We start from the raw sequence: 24546 nt of genomic DNA on the forward strand, positions 1-24546 counted from the left end.
AACATACCGCTAGGAGAGATAACAGGCCAGCGTTGATCAAAATAACAATTCTTCTACATTCTCTAACTGTGTAGACTTCTTGTACATGAAGTAATGCAGACGTTTAACAGTAATTTAACTATTGAGATTTTGCGGGTCCATCTGGTTTCATTTTACACTCAAGAGTAATAGATCTATAAGGGTCCATTTGGTTACAAACTCTCCTCCATCATTTAGCTGGAGACCACATGTTCCCCCCTTCAAGGACTACTGGTGAGAACCAGTAGTCCAGTACCAGCGCTAGACCCCTGGGAGATGGATGGCTGAGGTGGAGCGCCACACCTACCATCAGCTCCCAGTACTTACTGCACCACTTGGCCAGCCGCACCCAACCACATGCCCTTGCTCATGTCGACCCCCAGACGGGGTTTGAACCCGCGACCTTCCGTACGGAAGGTGTATGCTCTAAACCACTGTTTCCCGAACAGTGGGTCGTGGGGAAATAATCATGGGTCGCGAGTGAATACCACTTTTTTTTTCTTGTTTCCTACATTTCTTTTTAAATTATTATTTCAAAAGATTAAAAAAAAAATCCCAAAGAGTCTCCAATTTTTCACAAGTTAAAAAACGAATTTAAACATGTTTATCAAAAGTTTTCATTAAGAAATATATATTTTTAAAACATCTATTATAGGAAAAACAACGTACTTTTAAGAAGTGAAAATAGCCGATCTACAAGCTCACAACATCGCAACATGTTGTGTGCTATAGTGCGACATGCATTTTCACTAGTTTGGGTACTGGAGTGACATCAAATGTGTCTTTTTGGGTCTCGAGTTATAAGCTCACAACACCACGACGAGTTGTGAGCTTGCAGATCTGGTATTTCCACTTTGGGTTCTGGGATGACATCAGATTGATCTTTTGGGTCTCGAGCTGAACAGTTTGAGAACCACGGCTCCGCTATTTTTTAATGTTGTCCTAAAATGTCGATGTCACTCACAAGTATAGTAATACATACCTCTGTGTGTGTGTGTGTGTGTGTGTGTGTGTGTGTGTGTGTGTGTGTGTGTGTGTGTGTGTGTGTGTGTGTGTGTGTGTGTGTGTGTGTGTTTGTGTGTGTGTGTGTGCGTGTGCGTTCGTGCCAGGATGCTGAGGTCGCTCAGCGATTGGTTCTGGCAGGAGAACCTGTGGTTCCCCAAGGGTCTGGGCTGGGCCGACCTGCAGGACCGCGACGGACGTGTCTACGCCAAGACCACTGACCTGTGGGTGGCGCTGCCCATCGCCTTCATGTTCCTCATCATCAGACAGATCTTCGAGAGGTCAGTCCATCTGTCTGCATGTCTGTAGCTGTCTGTCTATAGCAGGGGTTTTCAAACTTGGTGACGGGGTACCCTGGGGTGCCGCGATGGCAGTCCAGGGGTGCGGTGAGATAATTTGATAATATTTGGAATTTATTTGGACACTTGAAAAAATATTTAGTATCATTTTAAACTTGAAGTACAAAGTTATTTTCAGTCAGTTCGAACCAAAATGGCTATTATCTCAACGTTTTCCTCACAACATAATCACTAAAATATCGTCACTGTCGGGCAGAAACCTCGTATCTCCAAATTTCAAATGTGTACGTCTTTCGGTAAAGCAAGGCCCTGCTTCATCATACAAGACTGTCGCACAAAACTAGTGAAAACAGCCGATCTACAAGCACACTTGTGTGCATGTAGATCTACTGTTTTCACTAGTTTAGTACATTTTATAGATGATAATTACAAAACGAACGGTTTTGGACATACAAGATTTACAACGACCATATGCTATAAATATAATGTGCTAGAAGTGAAAATTATAATGTAGGGGTGCCTCGGATTAAAACAATATTTATGGGGTGCCCTGAGACAAAAAAACGTTTGGGAACCCCTGGTCTATAGCAGGGTTTTCCAAAGTGGGTGCCGTGGCTGCCTATAGGGCAGTGATACTCAAACTCCAGCCCGCGGGCCACTTCCTTAATGTCCTCGAACTCACGCATCCAACAAGCTTTAAACTGAGCAGATTGGACAATGCGTTCCAGAGATAATGGCCAAAACATCTTGAAAGCGGCCACTGAAATCGCAGCTTTTTGCCGTTTCTTAAAAAAAGAAAAAAGAAAACACCAGTGGCTCTGCCCGACTAATTAGTATACCCCAAACGTCATTGTAGGCCTAATACAAATCATCATCAACAGTCTGGGTAATCTATCTAAGTAGATTGTTGTTTTATTTTCCTTAGCCATAACTATCTATTTTCACAGGTTTATTTTCTGTAAAAAGCCATTTGTGTTGAATGTGGGCCAAGTCATAAATAAAATTGTTAAGCAATTGAAAGAGAAATGTGCTCATCTATCTGTAATGTTATCCCACTTGATAGCAGGCAGACAGATATCAACCCAGGCAAATAGCAGACACATTTACATTAGTTTGTTTTAGTGTTTGTTTGGAATATGCTAATTGTGCAGAATTATTAAAAAGAGAGAACATTTTGCAAATTACTTTGATACTTTGATTGCCGCAGAATCACTTGATAACATTTGGAATTCATCAATATCACTACATCAATACCACTTCACTATGCTTAGTAAAACAGACCTGATTTGCACTGTATAGCCTACTTGATGAGTTATTTTTCCATCTATGGCCAACTCTCTTCACCAAAAATAGCCGATCTACATGCTCACAACGCATCACGTTGTGAGCTTGTAGATCGGCTATTTTTGGTGGACCTTTCCCCCAGAATAGGGATGCTGGGTTTCAAGTGGTTAAACGTCAAGTATAAAGTCATTTTCAGCTAGTTCTGAAGGAAACTGATATTTTTCCATGTCATGGCATATCTTTTAGCAGCAGTTTACAGCACATGTGCAGGTGCAATGTGCAGATAATATCTTATAAATGATACAGTAGGATACAATATCAGCAGTGTGTCAGAGGGTGCAACTGTCCCATATCTTTCTGTCTTCAGCAGTAGTGTAGTGTAGTGTGTGTGTGTGTGTGTGTGTGTGTGTGTGTGTGTGCGTGTGCGTGTGCGTGTGCGTGTGTGTGTGTGTTCTTTTTATATACAGTATCGCCTTACAGTTATATGAAACGGTATAATTATTCAACTCTGTGGTCATATACAGCGTAACAGTATAACTATGCTTATTATATAACATATATATGTTACAGTATGTTTGGGTAACTCAGGACGTTCATTGTAAGAGCGCTTGTTTCGTTCACCACACACTAATCACCACCAGATGGCGACGACAGCCCATAGACAGCCATTCACTAGTGCAGGCGCTGACGTCACTCGTTTGCGACTCCCTTTCTTTATTTACTAGCCTAGCTGGGCGGTGTTTAGCCATTAGCTTAGCCATTAGCTTAGCCATTAGCTTACTATGAGCGTTTATCTTGGGCTTGCCCAGGCCTTACGGCCTGGGCATAAATATAACGATTGCATTCACCACGGCTTCGTAACTCGCGCGGCGCTCCGCCGGCCGCGCGGCCCTGGCCCGCTCTTCGCGGCCACTCGCGCCTGCGGCGCTCGGGGGCGAAGAGCAGGACCAAGGTCCGCTGGCCTTCGCGCCGCTTGCAATGTCGTGGACAATCGATGGGCTCCGCCTGGAGGACGTTGTTGTGGGCGACCGCTTGTTCCGCCCCGTGCGGCACCGCGAGTGCTCCGTTTCTCGGCCGTCCTGTTTCTCTAACATCCGGTGACATATATATTACAAGCGCTTAACACTCCAGTGTTGCCAGGGTTATTGCACTCACAACAAGACAAACATCGGCTTGTGATTGGCTGAACCGGAGGTAGGGAGCGCTCCTCTGTGTTCATTTGGACCGCGTTGAGATGCCGAAAGCCGGGGGGTGAATATTTACGATTCTGTCCCTATCGGGATGAAACTCGGACGGCGCAGAGTCGGCTCAAGCGGACTTCCCGACGCTCGACACGGCGACTCACAGACTTTGGCTCGCTCGGCGGTGTCTCACGTGGCTCAAGTCCGCTTGAGACGGCGCGCCTCCGCCGTCTCCTCCGAAAACAAGCGCTCCTTTTCTAGGCATCTCCTACAGAAACAATAATAGATTCCGCGTACCCCGGAAATAATTGGTGACCCATAAGCTAGCGAACAGCACCATCCAGCGTCAAAATAAGGAACTCGTCACGCATTCCAAATATTATAAGTAATCTGAGGCGCCCCACAGTTTAAAAATGGGGTGGCATGATTTCCCCCCTCCCCCCCTAAAACATGATGATCAGGTATTATGATTATATTAAGAGGAAGATCTTTTCCAAAAAAGTGGTTGTCAGGTGGGTGGTGACCCAGCTGAAGCTCACTCACAGTGTTGCGTGTATGATAAAAGGGGAGGGGATGATCTTATGATGTCATTACATTTGTGTTTTTCGATCTGGCCTTAGTTTTGACTCTGTGTCTTTCAGCTTTCAGGAAGAAACCAAAAATACACAGGGAAGACATAATATGTGCACATTATAACCCGGTGGTCTATTAGAGTAATGTACAAAAACAGATAAAACTGATGAGCATGTGATGACTGGAATGGATGACGACATGTCTCTCTGTCCAATCAGGAGGGTGGCCACGCCCCTGGCCTCCCTGATGGGAATTAAAGAGACGGTACGCCGCAAAGCCCCTCCCAACCGCACACTGGAACACTGCTACTGTACGGTGAACAGGAGTCCTGTGAAGGTACATGCACAGACACAATTATTTATTTATTTTTTGCCACGGACACATAAAAATAACAATAATATTACTAGAAACACATACTGTAAAGCAGGGGTCTTCAACGTTTTGAGGATCCATTAGTTGAGAGAGAGAGATGAAGCAGGGACCCCCACAACCTTCTCATAGATTCCATATAGTTTCTTTGTTTGACAGCACAATCATCAGTGTATTTTGGATTCATGTCAATTTGTGTTTTCAGATATTTAACCACTGGAACCGTCAATACTTAAAAAACTTGACCTCTCACTCTGTACTTAGTCTGCTCTTTTTTCCCTCTACACCAAAGCTCTTTGCCGAAAATAGCCGATCTACAAGCTCACAACGCCTCGCAGGGCGAGGCGTTGTGAGCTTGTAGATCTGCTATTTTTGGCTTAAGTTCTCAGAATATGGACGCTAGGGTTCAAGTGGTTAATATAAAAAAGGAGTAACCTAGGGACCCGGACCCCCTGTTGAAGACCCATGCTGTAACGAGATAGCCCTGAATGACCATAACTGTTACGGGTCCATTTGGTTCCATTTGTACACTCTCAGTGTTACGGTGGTCCTTGCAAATAAAACATTTGAGAACCACTGGTATAGTGGACTCCTAATGTGCCATAGTAAATCAGTGCCATACATCTTCTGAAGAAAACCTGAAGAAAAAGACTTGATGTTCAGTAATTGGCTCTTATGAATCATGAACATTATAACCGTGTGTAAAGAAATCTAGAATTTGACCCGGACAAGACAAAGTCTTGCCACGGACACATTTTTCCGTGTACGGACGTATTGATTCATCTTGATTCGGAACTTCAAAAGTTCTGTTTTTGATCGATTGTTTTTTTAAATTCTCCCGTGTGTGTGTGTGTGTGTGTGTGTGTGTGTGTGTGTGTGTGTGTCCAGAGCTCCCTAGAGGATCTGTGTCAGCAGACAGGGTGGACAGACAGACAGGTGCAGCGATGGTTCAGGAGACGACGGAACCAAGACAGACCCAGCCTGCTGAAGAAGTTCAGAGAGGCCAGGTGATTCACACACACACACACACACACACACACACACACACACACACACACACACACACACACACACACACACACACACACACACACACACATACACATACACATACACTCGCACACGCTCACACTCACACTACTGTACAGTTTTTTTTATTTTTATTTTATGTGTTTTTATGTGTCTTGTTATTAATGGACCCTGTGTCTTCTAAATAAAGTTGATTGATTGATTGATTGATTGATATACTCACACTCACACTCACACTCACACACACATTTATACATAAATGCTACAGTATACAGTGTGTGTGCATGCACATGCATACGCGCGCGCGCATGTGTGTGTGTGTGTGCCTGTGTATATTGTGACATTTCTTCTGAATCATTCTATTGTCTTAACACACAAAAGTCTCATTGGCTCATGTCCTTCTAGTGCAGGGGTCTTCAACGTTTTCAGGCCAAGGACCCCTTAGTTGAGAGAGACAGATGAAGCAGGGACCCCCACAACCTTATCATAGATTCCATATTGTTTCATCGTTTGACAGCACGATCATGAGTGTATTTTGGATTCATGTCAATTCGTGTTTTCAGATATTTAACCACTTGAACCGTCAATACTTAATAAACTTGACCTTTCACTCTGTACTTAGTCTGCTCTTTTTACCCTCTACAACAAACCTCTTTGCCAAAAATAGCTGATCTATAAGCTCACAACGCCTCGCACTGCGAGGCGTTGTGACCTTATAGATCTGCTATTTTTTGGCAAAAGTTCTCCAAATATGGACGCTAGGTTTCAATTGGTTATCTCTCACACTGTGTGTGTGTGTGTGTGTGTGTGTGTGTGTGTGTGTGTGTGTGTGTGTGTGTGTGTGTGTGTGTGTGTGTGTGTGTGTGTGTGTCTCTCTCTGTCTCTCTCTATATCTTTCTGTCTCTCTCTCTGTCTCTCTATATCTTTCTGTCTCTCTCTCTGTCTCTCTCTATATCTTTCTGTCTCTCTCTCTGTCTCTCTCTATATCTTTCTGTCTCTCTCTCTGTCTCTCTCTATATCTTTCTGTCTCTCTCTGTCTCTCTATATCTTTCTGTCTCTCTCTGTCTCTCTCTATATCTTTCTGTCTCTCTCTCTGTCTCTCTCTATATCTTTCTGTCTCTCTCTCTGTCTCTCTCTATATCTTTCTGTCTCTCTCTGTCTCTCTCTATATCTTTCTGTCTCTCTCTCTGTCTCTCTCTATATCTTTCTGTCTCTCTCTCTGTCTCTCTCTATATCTTTCTGTCTCTCTCTCTGTCTCTCTCTATATCTTTCTGTCTCTCTCTCTGTCTCTCTCTATATCTTTCTGTCTCTCTCTGTCTCTCTCTATATCTTTCTGTCTCTCTCTGTCTCTCTCTATATCTTTCTGTCTCTCTCTCTGTCTCTCTCTATATCTTTCTGTCTCTCTCTCTGTCTCTCTCTATATCTTTCTGTCTCTCTCTGTCTCTCTCTATATCTTTCTGTCTCTCTCTGTCTCTCTCTATATCTTTCTGTCTCTCTCTCTGTCTCTCTCTATATCTTTCTGTCTCTCTCTCTGTCTCTCTCTATATCTTTCTGTCTCTCTCTCTGTCTCTCTCTATATCTTTCTGTCTCTCTCTGTCTCTCTCTATATCTTTCTGTCTCTCTCTGTCTCTCTATATCTTTCTGTCTCTCTCTCTGTCTCTCTCTATATCTTTCTGTCTCTCTCTGTCTCTCTCTATATCTTTCTGTCTCTCTCTCTATATCTTTCTGTCTCTCTCTGTCTCTCTCTATATCTTTATCTCCTTTCTGTCTCTCTCTATATCTTTCTGTCTCTCTCTCTGTCTGTCTCTCTGTCTGTCTCTCTGTCTCTCTCCCTCTCTGTGTCACTCTCCTCTCAGAGTGAAACCATTAATAATTCATTGATCTACAAGGAAATGGCAGCTGATACAGACTCAGATTATGTGGTCTGTTGAGGACACTGGCTGGACAGAGGTCGTGTGCCTATTTGTAACGTTAGCCTATAGATTTCAACACGATCTGAGCACCATTGATGGCCATTATTCAATTAAAGTTGAATTTGGCAGTATGGAAATGTCGCACCGATCGGTGGCGGTTTGCGAGATTAGCCATGGACAGACAGACAAACAGACAGACAGACAGACAGACAGACAGACAGACAGACAGACAGACAGACAGACAGACAGACAGACAGACAGACAGACAGACAGACAGACAGACAGACAGACAGACAGACAGACAGACAGACAGACAGACAGACAGACAGACAGACAGGGCCGACTGACACTCACCTTTAGCCTGGTGAAGAGAATGACAGAACATTTTTTTTTTCTCTTTAAAAAATATATAGTTTATAAAGCTTGGCTAGATAGGAAGTCATAAGAATGCGTTGTCAAAGCCCCTGGTGGATGACTTTGTTAATGCTCTATACCAGGGGTTCTCAAACCTTTTTAAGCTGTGACCCCCAAAATAAACACTTTTGAACTGGGGACCCCCACCCTGACAAGCACTTGGAATTGTAGCCGGGTATTACATTTATTGTGACTCGGTTCCGCAGATAAATATTGTGAAAATAGCAGATCTACATGCTCACAACGCCTCGCAACGCGAGGCGTTGTGAGCATGTAGATCGGCTATTTTCACAATGTTTCGCCTCGTTGACTTAATATTTGACAGTTTGGCCAGTCCTGTCGAATATTCGACTATTCGAATACTTTGAGGTAGAATAATTTGAATACTAAAAATCACTATTCGTGAATGCCCTACCCTCTGAAGAGGCTAGTTTAGGGTTAGAATGAAGTTTAGCTGTAGTGAATAGAGAGAGAATACATACATTCAATTGAAATCAGTGGAAGGTCAACATAAATACAGCAGCATTGATTGATTGATTGATTGATTGATTGATTGATATATTTACAGAAAAATCAAACCCAGTTTGAAGTGAGCGGTACCTTTGAGCAGTTAATTTCATTAAAGGGGAGAACCACCCATTTTTAACAATGAACTATGTAATTAACTCATTTAATGCCACTATGAGTCAACTGAATCATGGCCAGACGGAGAAGCAAAGTGACAAATCAAATCCACGCAACGTCGCAGGCTGTATAATGCAAACTGACATACATACTGTAGGGCAGGGGTTTTCAAAGTGGGTGACGGGGCACCCTGGGGTGCCGCAACGGCAGTCCAGGGGTGCCGCGAGATAATTTGATAATATTTGGAATTTATTTGGACGCTTATAAACAACAAATATTTAGTATCATTTTAATCATAAGACCCATTTTAAACAGTTCTAACCAAAATGGCTATTATCTCAACGTTTCCCTCGCAACATAATCACTAAAATATCGTCACTGTCGGGCAGAAACCTCGTATGTCGTTTCAAATGTGTACGTCTTTTGGTAAAGCAAACCCTGCTTCATCATACAAGACTGTCGCACAAAACTAGTGAAAACAGCCGATCTACAAGCCGGCTTTTTTCTACAAGCACACAACAAGCAATCGCGAGGCGTTGTGTGCTTGTAGATCGGCTGTTTTCACTAGTTTAGTACATTTTATAGATGCTAAATACAAAACGAACGGTTTTGGACATACAAGGTTTCCACGACGATATGCTATAAATATAAGGTGCTGGGAGTGAAAATTATAATGTAGGGGTGCCTCGGATTAAAAACATATTCATGTGCCCTGAGACAAAAAAAAGTTTGGGAACCCCTGCTGTAGGGACATAGGGATATAGGGACATACACACTCCGTCAAGCATGGGAGCACTTGCACCGCTCAAAAATGGGATGGGGTAGATGACACTTCCATGGAGCTCACTGAGGGAGGGAGTTGTTTGAGTTTCTGGGGACAAGATAGCGGGGGATGAGATAGTCTTAAGTTCAATTATAAGTTGAGGAGTAGGACAGCCATGTGTTTAGGACAGTTTTAAATGTCAGGTGTTAGGTCAGTGTGTGTGAGTGTGTGTGTGTGTGTGTGTGTGTGTGTGTGTGTGTGTGTGTGTGTGTGTGTGTGTGTGTGTGTGTGTGTGTGTGCGTGCGCGCGCGCGCGCGCGCGCGCGCACGTGCGTGTGTGCATGCGTGTGTATGTGTGCGTGTGTGTGTGTGTTTGTTTTTGTGTTACACATTATTTGACATGCTCGTTCAATCTGTTTGTGTGTGTGTGTGTATGTGTGTGTGTGTGTGTGTGTGTGTGTGTGTGTGTGTGTGTGTGTGTGTGTGTGTGTGTGTTTACAGCTGGAGGTGTCTTTTCTATTTGCTGGCGTTCATTGCGGGTCTGGCTGCCCTCATCGACGTGAGTATAATGTCACCATGTCCCTCAACCTCATTGGTCACCTACTTTCTCTTCAACGACCTCATTGGTCACCTAGTTTCTCTTCCACGACCTCCTTGGTCACCTAGTTACTCTTCCTAGCAGACCCATGTTCTGTTTTATATTGTTTTTTTATTTTGTTTTCGTCAGTGAAAATAGATAGCCTAGTCGACGAACGTATTTCGTCATTGTTTTAGTCGACAAAATTAACACTGTTCTCCTCCTCTCCTCTACTCTCACAGAAGCCGTGGTTGTATGACGTGAAACAGATGTGGGAAGGTTTTCCTGTATTGGTAGGTCTCATATTGCCAGTAATATTCCATTTGATTGAGTGTTTGGCATCTTTATTGAAAGTGTATATATGCATAAACATATACTTGTAAGAATGAAACGCTCATCGTGGTCAGTGGATGACAATTGCCATCCCCCGATGACCCAAATGACACCCCTGCTTGCTGCCCTCTCAGTATTGGTATGACATGATGTTATGTCAGACATCCCAAGTTGGCGATCACCATTTCCGGGAAGTCTCCTGTGCACCCGCGTGCACGCAAAGAAATATCGTTTTTTTTCTCGGATTTTTGTAATTTTTCTACGGTTAAAAATGGTTAAAAACTGTTAAAGCGGTTCTGCACGGCGGCGGAACCATTTAGGCTTAATATAATCGGGTTAATTTATAGAATGATGTCTTTCTTACCTATTTGGGAGAAAGTTATGTCACTCTCACAGTGAGACACAGGCTGCCGTGCGTCGCACAGGCTGACGCAGCTTGTCCAGTTGTATGTCCAGCGAAAAAGAACCGACAGCTGTAATGCACTGTTATTTCATTCATATTAAGCAAGACCTGTCAAAAACCTGTCTGTTTACTGTTACGAGCTGATTATATTCTCGCGCTTGAGTCTCGACTCTCGAGAAGAGAACCCACACCCGTGGTTGGTCACTTTTAGACGCCCACATCTCCCACAGCGAATTACAATCATGCATTTGCCAGATTGACAGTTCGACGACGAATTAGAACACATCGCGGGTTGCAGATCAGTTTTTTTCGACCGGATCCAGCCGGATATGGTAAGCATTTGCGGGAGCGGCCGGGATTTCCGGGAGGTTTAGTGCCACTCGCGGGTGTCCGGGAGGAGACGCTGATTTTCCGGGAGACTCCTGCAACATCCGGGAGACTTGGGATGTCTGTTATGTGTATATGTTATGAAAAAGTTTGAGCACCACTGACATAGAAACATAGGTTTTTCAAAAAACCTTAGAAGGATTTGAAATATTCAAAGACTTGGACAAATGTTCGCGATTTTTCAACAGTTTACAGTTTAGGCATTTAGCAGACGCTTTTAATCCAAAGCGACTTACAATAAGCAGTTAATACTAGGGTTGCCACCCGTACCGTATAATACGGAATCGTTCCGTATTGGACAATTAAAAGATGCGTTCCGTATTGAACCAATACGGAACGCGGTTTGTTCCGTATTTAACCAAATGCCCCATAAAGGCCTGTCACACAAACCTCAACACAGCATTTAACAATAATGAATGAAAAGACAGCAAAAGGAGAGAGAGGCTCGCAGTCGCTGCGCTCTGCGCTCTGCCTCGTCCTCTCCTCTCCTCTCTGCCCGGGCTGCCCGGCCCCTGTCTGCATAATGCGCTGCATGTCGCTGTCAATCACCGTTACCTAGTTACAGTCAGTGATCACTGAACTTCCTCCTTCCACCAGGCAGATGCACACCGCACGCTTTAAAAGCAGAAAAGAATTAGTGCTCCATGGTTAATCGTTTTCAAACCGAAATCGCGATGTGAAATCCCGCGAAAGCAATGATCAAATCAAACTGTGATGACTTTCTTTGCTTCCACGCATCTCCACAGCACACTGCTGAAAGACAAAGTGAATGTGATTTTTTGGCACAGTGGTCACTGTGCAGGAGCATGGGAACAGCATGGGAACTAGGGATGCTGCAGGTGTTACAGCACCCCTATGGGGAAGTTCTCATTTTTTATTTAAACTAGCCCTTACCCGTTCAAAGATATGAGCTCCAAAATGATGTGCAGTGTGTGGGTTATGGGATGTGCACTGTGCATACAGTATATGAGGGATGGAAAGTAACTTTAACTGGTGCTTGCATGATAATATGTAGGAGCATCAATGTAAGAAATACCCGTTTCGTTTAATGGCTAACCCCCCCCCCCCCCCCCCCCCCCGTCCACCCGTCCACCCGCCTGCGCACACACCCACCCGCCTGCACACACACACACACACACACACACACACACACACACACACACACACACACACACACACACACACACACACACACACACACACACAGAGAGAGCTGGTTAAACATGTTGCCTCATGCTAGATGCAGAATAGATGCGCCTCATGCTAGATGCAGAATAGATAGTAGATACACCATAAAAATGCCAATATACAGTATATGATTTGTGAAAGTGACAAACGGGCTTCACAGTTATGTTAGGTATGTTCATACGCTAATGGTGATGCGATTTCAGATCAATTGCTCCAGCCAGTGAGGAGAAACGCTGTTTCAGACAGACAGACAGACAGACAGACAGACACTCACTCACTCAGACATTCGCAAAATTATAGTATAGATAAGAAAAGAACAAATCAAACATAGCAAAAATACAATATAGGTTATATCATGTTGTGTGTTATAGTTATAACTATTCTATGCATTTCATGGGTTTGGGACTGCATTTCTTCGCCGGCCGGCGGCTGTGCCACGCGCACGGAACGCACAGAACGCACGCACCACGTGCCCGGAAGAGGTGTTCCTTATTTCAATTTCTGAAAGGTGGCAACCCTAGTTAATACACATCACTATAATAAGCAAGATAATATGTCAGTACATCAACAACAATATAACAAATGCATAGGAATATCAATCTAGAAAAACAATAACAAAGGTAGACCACACACCTAGTTAGTAAAACAACTTCTAAAAACCCTATAAAATAAAATAAAAATGCTATCTAGCTTCATGTATGGTCATTGGTGGTCACTGAGGGAAGGGGGAGTGTTACAGTAGTGCAATGGGTTTAGGTGGAGTCTGAAGAGGTGAGTCTTCAGTCCACAGCGGAAGCCCGGTAGTGAGTCTGTAGTTCTAAGTGCGACAGGGAGTATATTCCACAGTTTGGGGGCCAGGAGGGCAAACTGTCTAGGACGAGTGGATTTTCGTCCTGGGGTTTTTAGCGAGGGTTCTGTCAGCATCCCTGCAACCCCACCCGAGTGAACGGGTGGGGTTGTAGGGGACTAGGGGTTGATCAGGTTTTGGATGTATGAAGGTTTTGGATATCTGCTATTGAAAAATAGCAGATATACAAGCTCACAGCGCGGCACCGAGTGCCACGCTGCAAGCTTGTATATCTGCTATTTTTCAATAGATAAAGTACCCAGGGCCCAGAAATTGGTGCGACACTCCTGCCTGTCAGACCTTGCTGCCTTCTCAGTAAAGGTATTACATGATGTTACAGTATGTGTTCATGTGTGTCCTGTCAGACCTTGCTGCCCTCTCAGTACTGGTACTACATGTTGGAACTTGGTTTCTACTCGTCGCTGCTCTTCAGCGTCGCCTCCGACGTCAAGCGGAAAGTAAGACAAGTTCACACACAGCGGTTTGGCACACACACTTTAATTTACTGCTTGTTGTTATATCTCCATTTACTCTTTACCTTTTTAACAAAGCTTTTTTCTTAGTTGTATCTTTTTTTTCTCTCTCTCTCTCTCTCCCTCAGGACTTTAAGGAACAGATAGTGCATCATGTAGCGACCATCACGCTCATCAGTTTTTCGTGGTGTGTGAATTACATCCGTGCTGGAACCCTCATCATGTTAATACACGACTCCTCTGACTACCTGCTAGAGGTACTGTTATTATTATTATTATTACCCTTATTACCGTAACTGCTGGACTATAAGCCACACCTGAATATAAGCCGCACCAACTAAATTTAGAACCAAAAACAAATGTTTACATAATATGTATATTATATAAGCCGCACCTGACTATAAGCTGCAGGTGTCCTTCCTGCTTCCCGCTAGAGCGCCCCTGGTGGCCGTTAGCTGTAAAAATATATATATAAATCCTTGGTTAAGACCTTTGTAAAACTAACTAACTGGCCCTTAGCTGTAAAATCACACCCGTGTGAACTGAGCGTTGGTCGTGGAGGCTGCGCAACAGCAAAACAAATACTGTATATATATCCATCATCCATCCATCCATCCGTGTGTGTGTGTGTGTGTGTGTGAACAACAGCGCCCCTCCCTTAACATGTGTGGTCAGTCTGGTCACAAAAGGTACTGCCAGGCTACATACAGACACGGACGGACGGACGGAGACAGACAGACCCACACACACGGCCACGTATAGGAGCGTTGTGACCAACGCTCAAAAATCTCTATATAAGCTGCACCGTTGTATAAGCCGCAGGGTTCAAAATATGGGAAAAAGCCGCGGCTTACAGTCCGGCAGTTACGGTACTATTATTATTAGTAGTAGTATTATTATTATTATTAGTAGTAGTAGTAATAGTAGTAGTAGTAGTAGTAGTAGTAGTAGTTGCCATTCAATGACTACATTGACATTAGTTGATGATATACTGCCACCTAGAGGCAGAAAATACACCTTTCTTACCAAAACCTATTTCTGTCCATCCATCCCTCCATCCATCTGTCTGTCCATCCATCCATCCTCCATCCATCCATCCATCCATCCATCCATCCATCCATCCATCCATCCATCTGTCCGTCTTTCCATCCATCTGTCCGTCCGTCCGTCAGTCGGCTAAGATGTTTAACTATGCTGGGTGGAGGAACACCTGTAACTACATCTTCATCGTCTTCGCTGGAGTCTTCATCATCACTCGTCTCATCATCTTACCTTTCTGGTATGAATGCACGCACGCACGCACGCACACACACACACACACACACACACACACACACACACACACACACACACACACACACACACACACACACACACACACACACAATTTAGATTTTCGCCCAGAACGACATGCCCAATATAGGAACACCAGGTTGAATATGGTTAATAGTTCTTCTCCCTGAACGTCTCCTGGGGTGTCTGGTCATGTAATTTTGTATAGCGTTGCTTTTGGGCAAATCTACACATTTCAACGTGTTATGCTTTTTATGCAACTTTGTGCAACTTTTTAAGCGCACAAGACGTGTTACATCTTGATGTGTTGTCGCGGCTATTTTTGCCCTTAAAAAAAAAGTATATAAGTAATAGTGGTTTAGTCTCTCTTGGTTTTATAGATGTTGAACCAATGAAAAAGTATGAACAAGTGTTTGTGACCAGATGATAACTACATTGGAACACAAGTTCTTTTCCCCCCCATCTCCTGAAAAGTAAATGAATTTATAGACATGTGAGAATCATCCTGGACATGACGACTGGATTCACATTGGTACGTTGCTCAACATGCCTTCATCCACAACTGAATACAGTTTACTGACAGAGCTGCTTCATTTCATAGGTCATGCATCACTAAAACTGTATGCCGTTTTAATTGAACGTCAATAAATGAGTACCTGAGACGAATAACAGTCCACATATTTTTTTTTTAATATAGATATATTTTTATTTACCAGACTGTAAACCACAAACTAGTCATTTTTAACCTGCTAAATTGTTAATGCACTCCCATCTCATTGTGTTTAATAGTCTGTTTTAATGTTATCTGCTGCCTTTGTCTGCTGAATATTGCTTGTACGGACTTATACTGTTGTTCCACAAACTGTTGGAGATATACTGTTTTTCCACTTTCCATAAGTATTATGTCTTATAATTCCTAATATACTGTATATGAGTCAAGTAAAACAATCTAATTCAAAAAAATGAGGGGGGAGTGCATTAAGAATTTAACAGATCAAAAACTTGAAATATGCTTGTCGTTCAGAGCTAAACAAGATAAGATTGAGAACGAACCACTGATCTCTTCCTCTAACACTTGCCAGCCTTCCATATTAAACTTGTGTTAACTGATACTCTGCTTGTAAAATGTGAGTGAGACGAGGCATTAAATGGGTACATGTCCTAATAATGATGACTCAACAATCCGGGACACTTCCCGTTCTTGAGATTCAAACTCCCTTTTCTGTGGAATTTCCAGTAACTGACAACATTGACGAAGCATCTTAGGTCACTGTTTCACAACTGCAGGTCCATGTCTGTCTCTTCTTGTATCTTCTCTATAGTGGTGGACAGGGACAGGGACAGAGTAATTTTCTGGCTCCAGCCTATCCCTGTACAGTACATATTCTTCATTTATATCACAGAGATACATAGTTACAAAAGGTAAATAAAATACATTTAGCTTTTAACTCTGGGAATTGTGTTTGAGTGACAACAATCTTCTGTAGTAGTTAAGCTTAAAGTACTTTTGGAATTGAAGCACAACAAATGAACACAGATTATGAGGCTAATGTCTTAAATTCCACTGACCATCACACAAATACCAAATGACTACATTTCTCGAAAAAACATCTTCACTTTCCTACATAATGACATGAATGAAAGCATGGTCCACATGCATTCAAAGGTATCTTTTGTTTTATGTCAACATTTTTTAAACATATAAAAAAATGCAAATCTACAAGCTCACAGCGGGTCGCGATGCAAGCCGCTGCAAAACAATTCAACAGACATTAACCCTATATACCGTATCTTTCTTAATTGTCGGGAACCCACTGCACTAGAACAGTGGTTCTCAACCTTTTCTGGCCACGACCCCCAAAATAATCATATTTGAACCGGGGACCCCCCACCCTGACAAGCATTAAGAGTTGAGGAATTACATTTTGTATAACACGTTCTGTTGTGAAAATAGCAGATCTACATGCTCACAACGCCTCGCGTTGCGAGGCGTTGTGAGCATGTAGATCGGCTATTTTCACAATTTCGGCCTCTAGAGGTATTAAAAAGTCCTTAAATTGTCACTTTAGAAATGTGCATATACCCTCTATACACTTACATTTTATTTTTTGTTTGTTTACTGTTGAGTGAGAAAACAATGTTTCACATTAAGTTAATCATCTGGGGACCCCCCAAAATAAGTTGGGGACCCCCCTGGGGGTCCCGACCCACAGGTTGAGAACCACTGCACTAGAAGACAATGACAAACGTAACGTTTGTTTCCCATCCGTCTGTGTGTGTGTGCATGTGTGTGTGTGTGTGTTTAGGATCATCTACTGGACGGTGGTGTTCCCTCTGACCATGTACGAGCCATTCTTTGGGTATTACTTCTTCAACGGTCTGATGGTCATCCTGCAGTGTCTGCACATCTTCTGGGCCGTGCTCATCATCCGCTGCGCCGTGCGCTTCCTCACCAACAATGTACGCATGCACACACACGCACACGCACTCGCACACGCACGCACGCACGCACGCACACAATCAGTGGTGTAAATAACTAAATACATTTACTTAAAGGCCCGCTGACACACCCCGAAATTATGATAGTATGATACAGTAGGTCGCGTGGTCTCTCTGAAAACGGTCTGAAATAGTCTGAAACTCATGTCACAGTGTAATCTGCCCCTCGACCCCCAACAAGAGCTGACCAGTACAGTAAGTAGTCTAAGTACAGTCAATTCATTTGATTGGCTTATAATTGCGCATTCCCACAATGACATCATGAAAATGTTAACTCATTATTTTAAGATGACTTTTTACAGTGACAGTACCCCTTTAGGTGACAGTCCTACTTTAAGTACTGTACAATTTTGAGGTATTTGTACTTGAGTATTTCCAATTTCCAATACTTTTACTTTTACTCATCTCGGATCCAAATATTGTAATTTCACTCCACTACACTACTCGTTACATTAACCACTTCAGCCCTATAAAAATTGCCGCCATTTGAAGATAGCCGATCTACAAGCTCACAATGCGTTGCGATGCGACGCATTGTGAGCTTGTAGATCGGCTATTTTCAAAGGACTTTGAAAACTTGAAATGGGACATTTTGCGTAATGAGTATTTTACTTTTGGTACTTTAAATACAATTTGATGCCAATGCTTTTGTACTTTTACATTTTGAATTGCAGGCTTTTCATTGTAACATTTTTAATATTGATACTTCTGCTTAACATGTGAGTACTTTTTACCATAGACATAGAAAGGTAGACGCCCACACACACACACACACACACGCGCACACACACACATGCACACACACACACACACACACACACACACACACACACACACACACACACACACACACACACACACACATGCACGCAGAATTTGACAAGAAGCAGATATCTCCCGGAAGGATCTCTGATCAAAGAAGTGTTTCTAAACGTCTGTCTGACTGTCACTCTCTCTCTCTCTCTCTCTCTCTCTCTCTCTCTCTCTTTCTCTCTCTGTCTCTCTCTCTCTCTCTCTCTCTCTCTCTCCCCTATCAGGAGAAGGTGGACGATGACCGCAGCGATAAAGACGAGACGGACGAGTCCGGGGAGGACGAGGAGGAGGACGACGACGAGAGGATGACGAAGCAATCTAACGGCCCGACGCAGAACGGACACTCACACCACAACCACAACCACAACCACACCAAGACAGACTGACACGCACACACACACACACACACACACACACACACACACACACACACACACACACACACACACACACACACACACACACCACACACACACCACACACGCACACATCTTATTATCTCCATGAGGCAAAGCCCCGCCTGTGTTGTCTGTCTGTGTTGTCTGTCTGCGTTTCTGCCTTTGTCTGTCTGTCTGTCTGTCTGTCTGTGTCTCCGTGTATAGCTGTCCGGCAGCTGGTCTCGCAAACTACCTGTCGGATCAAACGCTCTTTGTGCACACTGCCAGTAGGCCAAAAGGACCTCGACTCCTGAATATTTCTCACATCAGCCAACGACAGACTATGCAACAATGGCAGGTCAGTCGTCCCTCGAGGCCGTGGGATAGGATGCAGCTAATGGATCAGAAACTGTCCGTTCGGCTCATGGGACCAGAACTACAAACTAGCCAATCACGACGCTCCTGTCCCTCCCGCTCTCGGGATGAAACCGGTACTAGTCAATCGCAGACATAAGATTAGCTAGCACGAGCCCAAGGCTCTATAGAGTGAAACGCCAAGTCGTCAAAGTTGCATTGTAAAGTTGATCGTCTGTGTGTGTTAAAAACACGTTTTACCGCAAATCTCTCAGTCGCGCCAACGTTGTGCCCGTCGGTCTGGGATGTAGTTTTCTTATCGGTGACATCTAAGGATCGATATGTCTGTCTTAATGCTGCGTTGGCTGCCTTCGTCTCGTGCAGGACTCACACAGCGGGCGAATGTAAGCCAGCAAAGAAAACGTATTTCAAATGGCAACGCTTCATTGACCGGGGATGTGGACATAACTGACACAAGGACTTGACAATCACACTTTGTGGATTACACCGAACATTGGATAACAGAATGCTATGTGGGAACTACTGACATTGGAGCTGAGAGGTTCGTGCAGACATTTTGTAATGTATTTAAGGCACTGACAGAGTCTGTACGTACAGGGTGACACATCGTCAGTGGTGTAGTTACTTTGTTGATTGATTATTATTGCAAAACATACATTTCACTTTCATTTCATACCACTTCAGCCCTATATACGGTATATTTCGGCCGTTTGAAAATAGCCGATCCCTACAAGATCGACAAGATTGTAGATCGGCTATTTTCAAAAGATTTGTTGCATCTTGAACTTGTGAAATGGGAAATTTCTGCACAATCAGTACTTTTACTTTTGGTACTTTAAGTACATTTTGATACCAATACTTTAGTGCTTTTACTCAAGTGAACTGTGAATACAGGACTTCTACTTGTAACAAAGTAGTTCACCATTTCCGTATTGATACTTTTACTTAAGAATAGCGTGTGAGTACTTTTTCCATCACTGTACATCGTGTAGACAGATCTGGGATGAACATTCCACAATCGTTTGCCGTATCATTGTCCACAGATGTGATATAGCTAAATATATGCTAATGTTGTATCAAAACGGCCTCCATCGATTTCCAACTTTCCTAGTTTGCAAAATCACTTGTTATCCATAGATATCCATAGGATGCATTTTCAGGAGGGGCCCCCTTTGATGTCTATGTGTGCACGTGCCTTGCTTGGCCATAAACATCAAGGTTTGCCTTGACATGCCCAGGATCACGGCGCCATGGCGCCACTGCCTTTAGGCTGCAACATTGTGACATCATGTTTATCCTAGTAATAATGACAACATGCCACACTACTAGTCAGCGTGTTCACTGTTCAAAGTCCACACGGCATGTCACTCTGGTTGCACCACAATGATGTAATGACAGTTTATTACCCCCTCCCATCATGCCCTGTGCCTTTTTCATGTGCACACAGGGACGTGCTGGGCCCCTGATTCAGCCTGGGAAAAAGAGTTGTAGAGGCCCTCATGGCGCGCTATAGAGAGAGATCTCTCTCTGTAGCACTGCTGCTACTCAAAGATTTGCCATTTCAGATCATGACAAGTGACAAGCCAGTGGGCCAATTACATGAGTTATTTTTCGTCGTTGTCGGGTGGAAACCTTGTATGTCCAAAACCATTTTAAAAATGATTTAAACTCGTGAAAACAACGCCTCGCACCGCGAGGCGTTGTGTGCTTGTAGATCTGCTGTTTTCACTACTTTTGTGCGACAGCCTTGTATGATGAAGCAGGGCTTTGCTTTGCGAAAAAATGTACAAATTTTAAACTTGAAGATACGAGTTTTCTGCCCGACAGTGACGATTTACTTGGTTGGCCGCCCAGCCCCCAAAATGGAACAAAGGCCGACATTTTATTTGTATTTTTTTCCTAATGGCCGGCCTGGACCGGCCGGGAATGAACCGGCCGTTCGGGAGTTGTCCCGCTTTTCCCAATGGCCAGCACGTCCCTGTTTGCACATAACCCCAATGCCAGCTCAGTGTCCTTGTGGTCAGAATGTCCGCCCTGATACTGGGAGGTCACCTCGGGTCGGGGTTCACCCCCCCCCGGCAGGGTCATATCAAAGACTATAAAAAAAGAAAACGGCACCTTGCTTGGCACTCATCATTAAGGGTTGGATTAGCTTTAAGTCCCTGTTTACATACTGTACTTGTACATCATGTTGACATACTATAGCGTCATGTCTAGAGGGCGTACTTGTACATCAATGGGAAACACAAGAACGGCTCGTGTCCTATGGGCGACATGGCTTGGAAATCATTGGTTTCCAAGGCTACTTACAGACACCACCCCCAAAGCATTGTCATCACACGATCCAAACAGACAGAGAAGGATGGGAGGGAGGGAGGTGTGGCTTTCCTCCTGGAGGAGATTTGCGCTCTACTGAGCGCACCTTTCTCGTTGTACTTTAATTACAACAAAATGTAATATAATCACAAGGTGATGATATACACTATATAGATTACTTTTTAGTGTCTTAACATGCTCACGCACGCACGCGTGCGCGCGCACGCACACACACACACACACACACACACACACACACACACACACACACACACACACACACACACACACACACAGCCATCCCGGATGGGGCACTTACATGAAGTGTCTGCCTGGTGATGCTAATAGTGTTCAATCGTTAACTACTTTGCCAAAATATAAGTAAAGAAGCGAGAGAAGGCTGGGGTTTGAAAACCGGGGACGAAGGACAGGATGAATGCTAGGCTTTGTTCAAACTGCAGGCAAAGCTGATTTGTTTCTCTTTTTGGGACTGAGAGCCCACGCTGCATTCTGCATTCTGTATTCTGTCTGCGTTGGTTGCAGTGGCAACGACGTAGGCGGGCGCAATGCTCTGTTCGTGCGTCGCTCGCCGAACAAATATTCGCTGATCTGCAGTACAAACAGGCTTCAGTGACTTGAGTCGCATCTTTAGAAATCGGATTCGGGCCGCCAGCGTGAACAAAGCCGCAGAAGTGAGGGATGGAGCCAAGTAGGACTAGGGACGTGCCTTCCAGATGAACTTATGTTTGCTGCTTTACTTTACTGCTAAAGAACCAGCGGAGAATCAATCAATCAATCAATCAATCAATCAATCAATCAATCAATCACATGTCTTATTTGAAAGATTTACGATCAAATTAATGTCACTTATTTCAATCATTTCTTTATCTATGCAATTCCATGTGTCAGCTGCAATTAAATAGTTACCACACATGATTCACAGGGACCTCTAGTACGGCTGGTTTTATCTCCTACCGGGACCTCTAGTACTGCTGGTATCATTTCCTACCAGGACCCTGGTTTTATCTCCTACCAGGACCTCTAGTACTGCTGGTTTTATCTCCTTCCAGGACCTCTAGTACTGCTGGTTTTATCTCCTACCAGGACCTCTAGTACTGTTGGTTTTTCTAGTATGTATCCTGCTATAAACAAACTCTCATAATATGAATGACTTTAAGCATAATAAAAAGGTTTATCGACCCCCCCCCCTTTCTATGGGAACCAGGTGGACAGCACAGGATACAAAGCTGTCTTATGAGAAAACATATTCTAGCGAAACACATTTACTGTAGGAACCCACAGGTCGGTTTACTCCAAGCATTCTCATAACATCATTAGAAGAAAAGAATCCCTTTCTCCCATATCAGTCCTCCCAGTGAGCGGAACAGGGTTTGGATCCAGCAGTACCAGGGTTCTCAGGGTGGGATGGCCATAGTTGAGTGGCTACAGAGTCAGTCTCCCTGGGAAACAACAGAAGGTCCCAGGTTCGATTCCCCAGCGTGTCAGGAGGTGTCCCTGCCGCAAGACTGACCACTTGGGCAGCAATCCGCTGGGTGAAACTGAAAACGATGATCAAAACGATGATCAAATATATAGGTATAACTTAAATTCCAGGGTTTGCGTCCCGTAGCAGGCCACTAGGGTTCCTGGGTGGATCAGGGTGTGCGTGGATTGACTGTCTTGTATTTCTCCGCACGGATTCATGTGTAGGTTTGTGTCAACGTTGTCGACCGATGATCATGATGGAGGGTCAGAGGTTGTGACCTGGGCCCAGGCCCTATGGTTGGGCTCATTGAGGATCATTTGAGGCAGTGGTTCCCCATAACTCTGAGAGTGTACAGGGTCCGTTTGGTTCCATCTGTACACTCTCGGAGTTACAGTCCCGTAAGGGTCCACATGGATCTAGGGCATTCACTGAATATCTGAATATTCGAATATTCGAATATTCGAATATTCAATTTCGAATATCAAAGTCACTATTCGACGTTGTTTACCGAAGTCGAATATTCGCGTATTTTTTAATTGTATTTATTTGTATTATTTCTTCATGGTTTATACAGCTTGGCTAGATAGGAAGTCATGAGTTGTCAATGCCCCTGGTGGATGATTTGGTTAATGCTCTATCTATACTGATGTCATGCATCACGTTTTATATATATATATATATATATATATATATATATATATATATATATATCCTGTCGAATATTCGACTATTCGAATACTTTGAGGTCGAATCATTTGAATACTAAAAATCACTATTCGTGAATGCCCTACTTGGATCCCTTCTGGTCTGGGAGCCTAACTTTGAGAACCACCGATGTGAGATTTGATGATTCCTATGTACTGAAACGGGTTTTCACTCATTGCCAGAGTTTTATTATTGTTTATTGTGTTTTATTGTGTCAGGAGATCGAACATGTTGAAATCAGAGGTTTCTTCTGCAGAGGCTCGCTTGTATGAGGAAATCAATTAATGTATATTTTGTTGTAATACGTTGTTATTTCAGTATTTCAAGTGCCTTATCTGTAATGTATGGGATACTCCCCGCCCTCTCTCTCTCTCTCTCTCTCTCTCTCTCTCTCTCTCTCTCCATAAAGAGTCCCGATCAGTGTTATTTTGTATATTTTTAATGATGTCTTGTTAATAATATAATAATAATAATATTAATAATAATAATAAGTGTAATAATGATAATGATGATGATGATGATGATGATGATGATGATGATGGTGATGATAATAATAGAAAAACATCATGAGTCACACAGTTGTTTGTCTGGTGTCATTATTTGTTTGTGCGGTGTCACATTGTGTGTGCAGACACATTGCATCACACACAAGTAGTTTTCTATAATAAAGGTCACTGCTCAACTTCAACTTACACTGACACAGTCACATCACAGGTACACTATAACCTGACTCCGCCAGATTTACTTTCCGGGCGGTGTCAAAGAAGTGATTTTTTTTTTGGTGCAATAAGCTCCCACTGCAGATTGAAGAGGGAGAAAGAATACAAAAAGGTGTCTCAGATGTCGATATGAGCTGTGCGAGGACTTGTCTCAAGGTGCATGATATATTAAATGTAGGCCTGATACATAGAGAGCTTGTAGATCGACTATTGTCACCAGTAAGACTCCCTAATCGGGAGATAAGCGACCGTTGGTCGCTTATCTCCACAAATAGGCCAAAAGTTTG

The 24546-nt window shown here is 43.5% G+C and overlaps 1 protein-coding gene across 1 annotated transcript in view; it reads left to right on the top strand.

The window, feature by feature from the left end:
* Positions 1-24071, top strand: part of cers2b (ceramide synthase 2b) — a 64708-nt gene extending 40637 nt beyond the window's left edge. Inside the window, exons 2-11 of the mRNA XM_080750229.1 lie at positions 1128-1301; positions 4576-4693; positions 5615-5733; positions 9970-10027; positions 10288-10338; positions 13569-13661; positions 13805-13933; positions 14849-14955; positions 17276-17429; positions 18506-24071. Coding sequence (XP_080606355.1) covers positions 1129-1301; positions 4576-4693; positions 5615-5733; positions 9970-10027; positions 10288-10338; positions 13569-13661; positions 13805-13933; positions 14849-14955; positions 17276-17429; positions 18506-18667 — 1164 coding nt within the window. The 5' untranslated portion in view covers position 1128 and the 3' untranslated portion in view covers positions 18668-24071. The remainder of the gene's footprint in view (positions 1-1127; positions 1302-4575; positions 4694-5614; positions 5734-9969; positions 10028-10287; positions 10339-13568; positions 13662-13804; positions 13934-14848; positions 14956-17275; positions 17430-18505) is intronic.
* The last annotated feature ends 475 nt before the right edge of the window (positions 24072-24546 follow it).

This window comes from Nannobrachium achirus, assembly GCF_963921795.1.
Source record: "Nannobrachium achirus genome assembly, chromosome: 2".
In the NCBI taxonomy this organism is placed as follows: Eukaryota; Metazoa; Chordata; class Actinopteri; order Myctophiformes; family Myctophidae; genus Nannobrachium; species Nannobrachium achirus.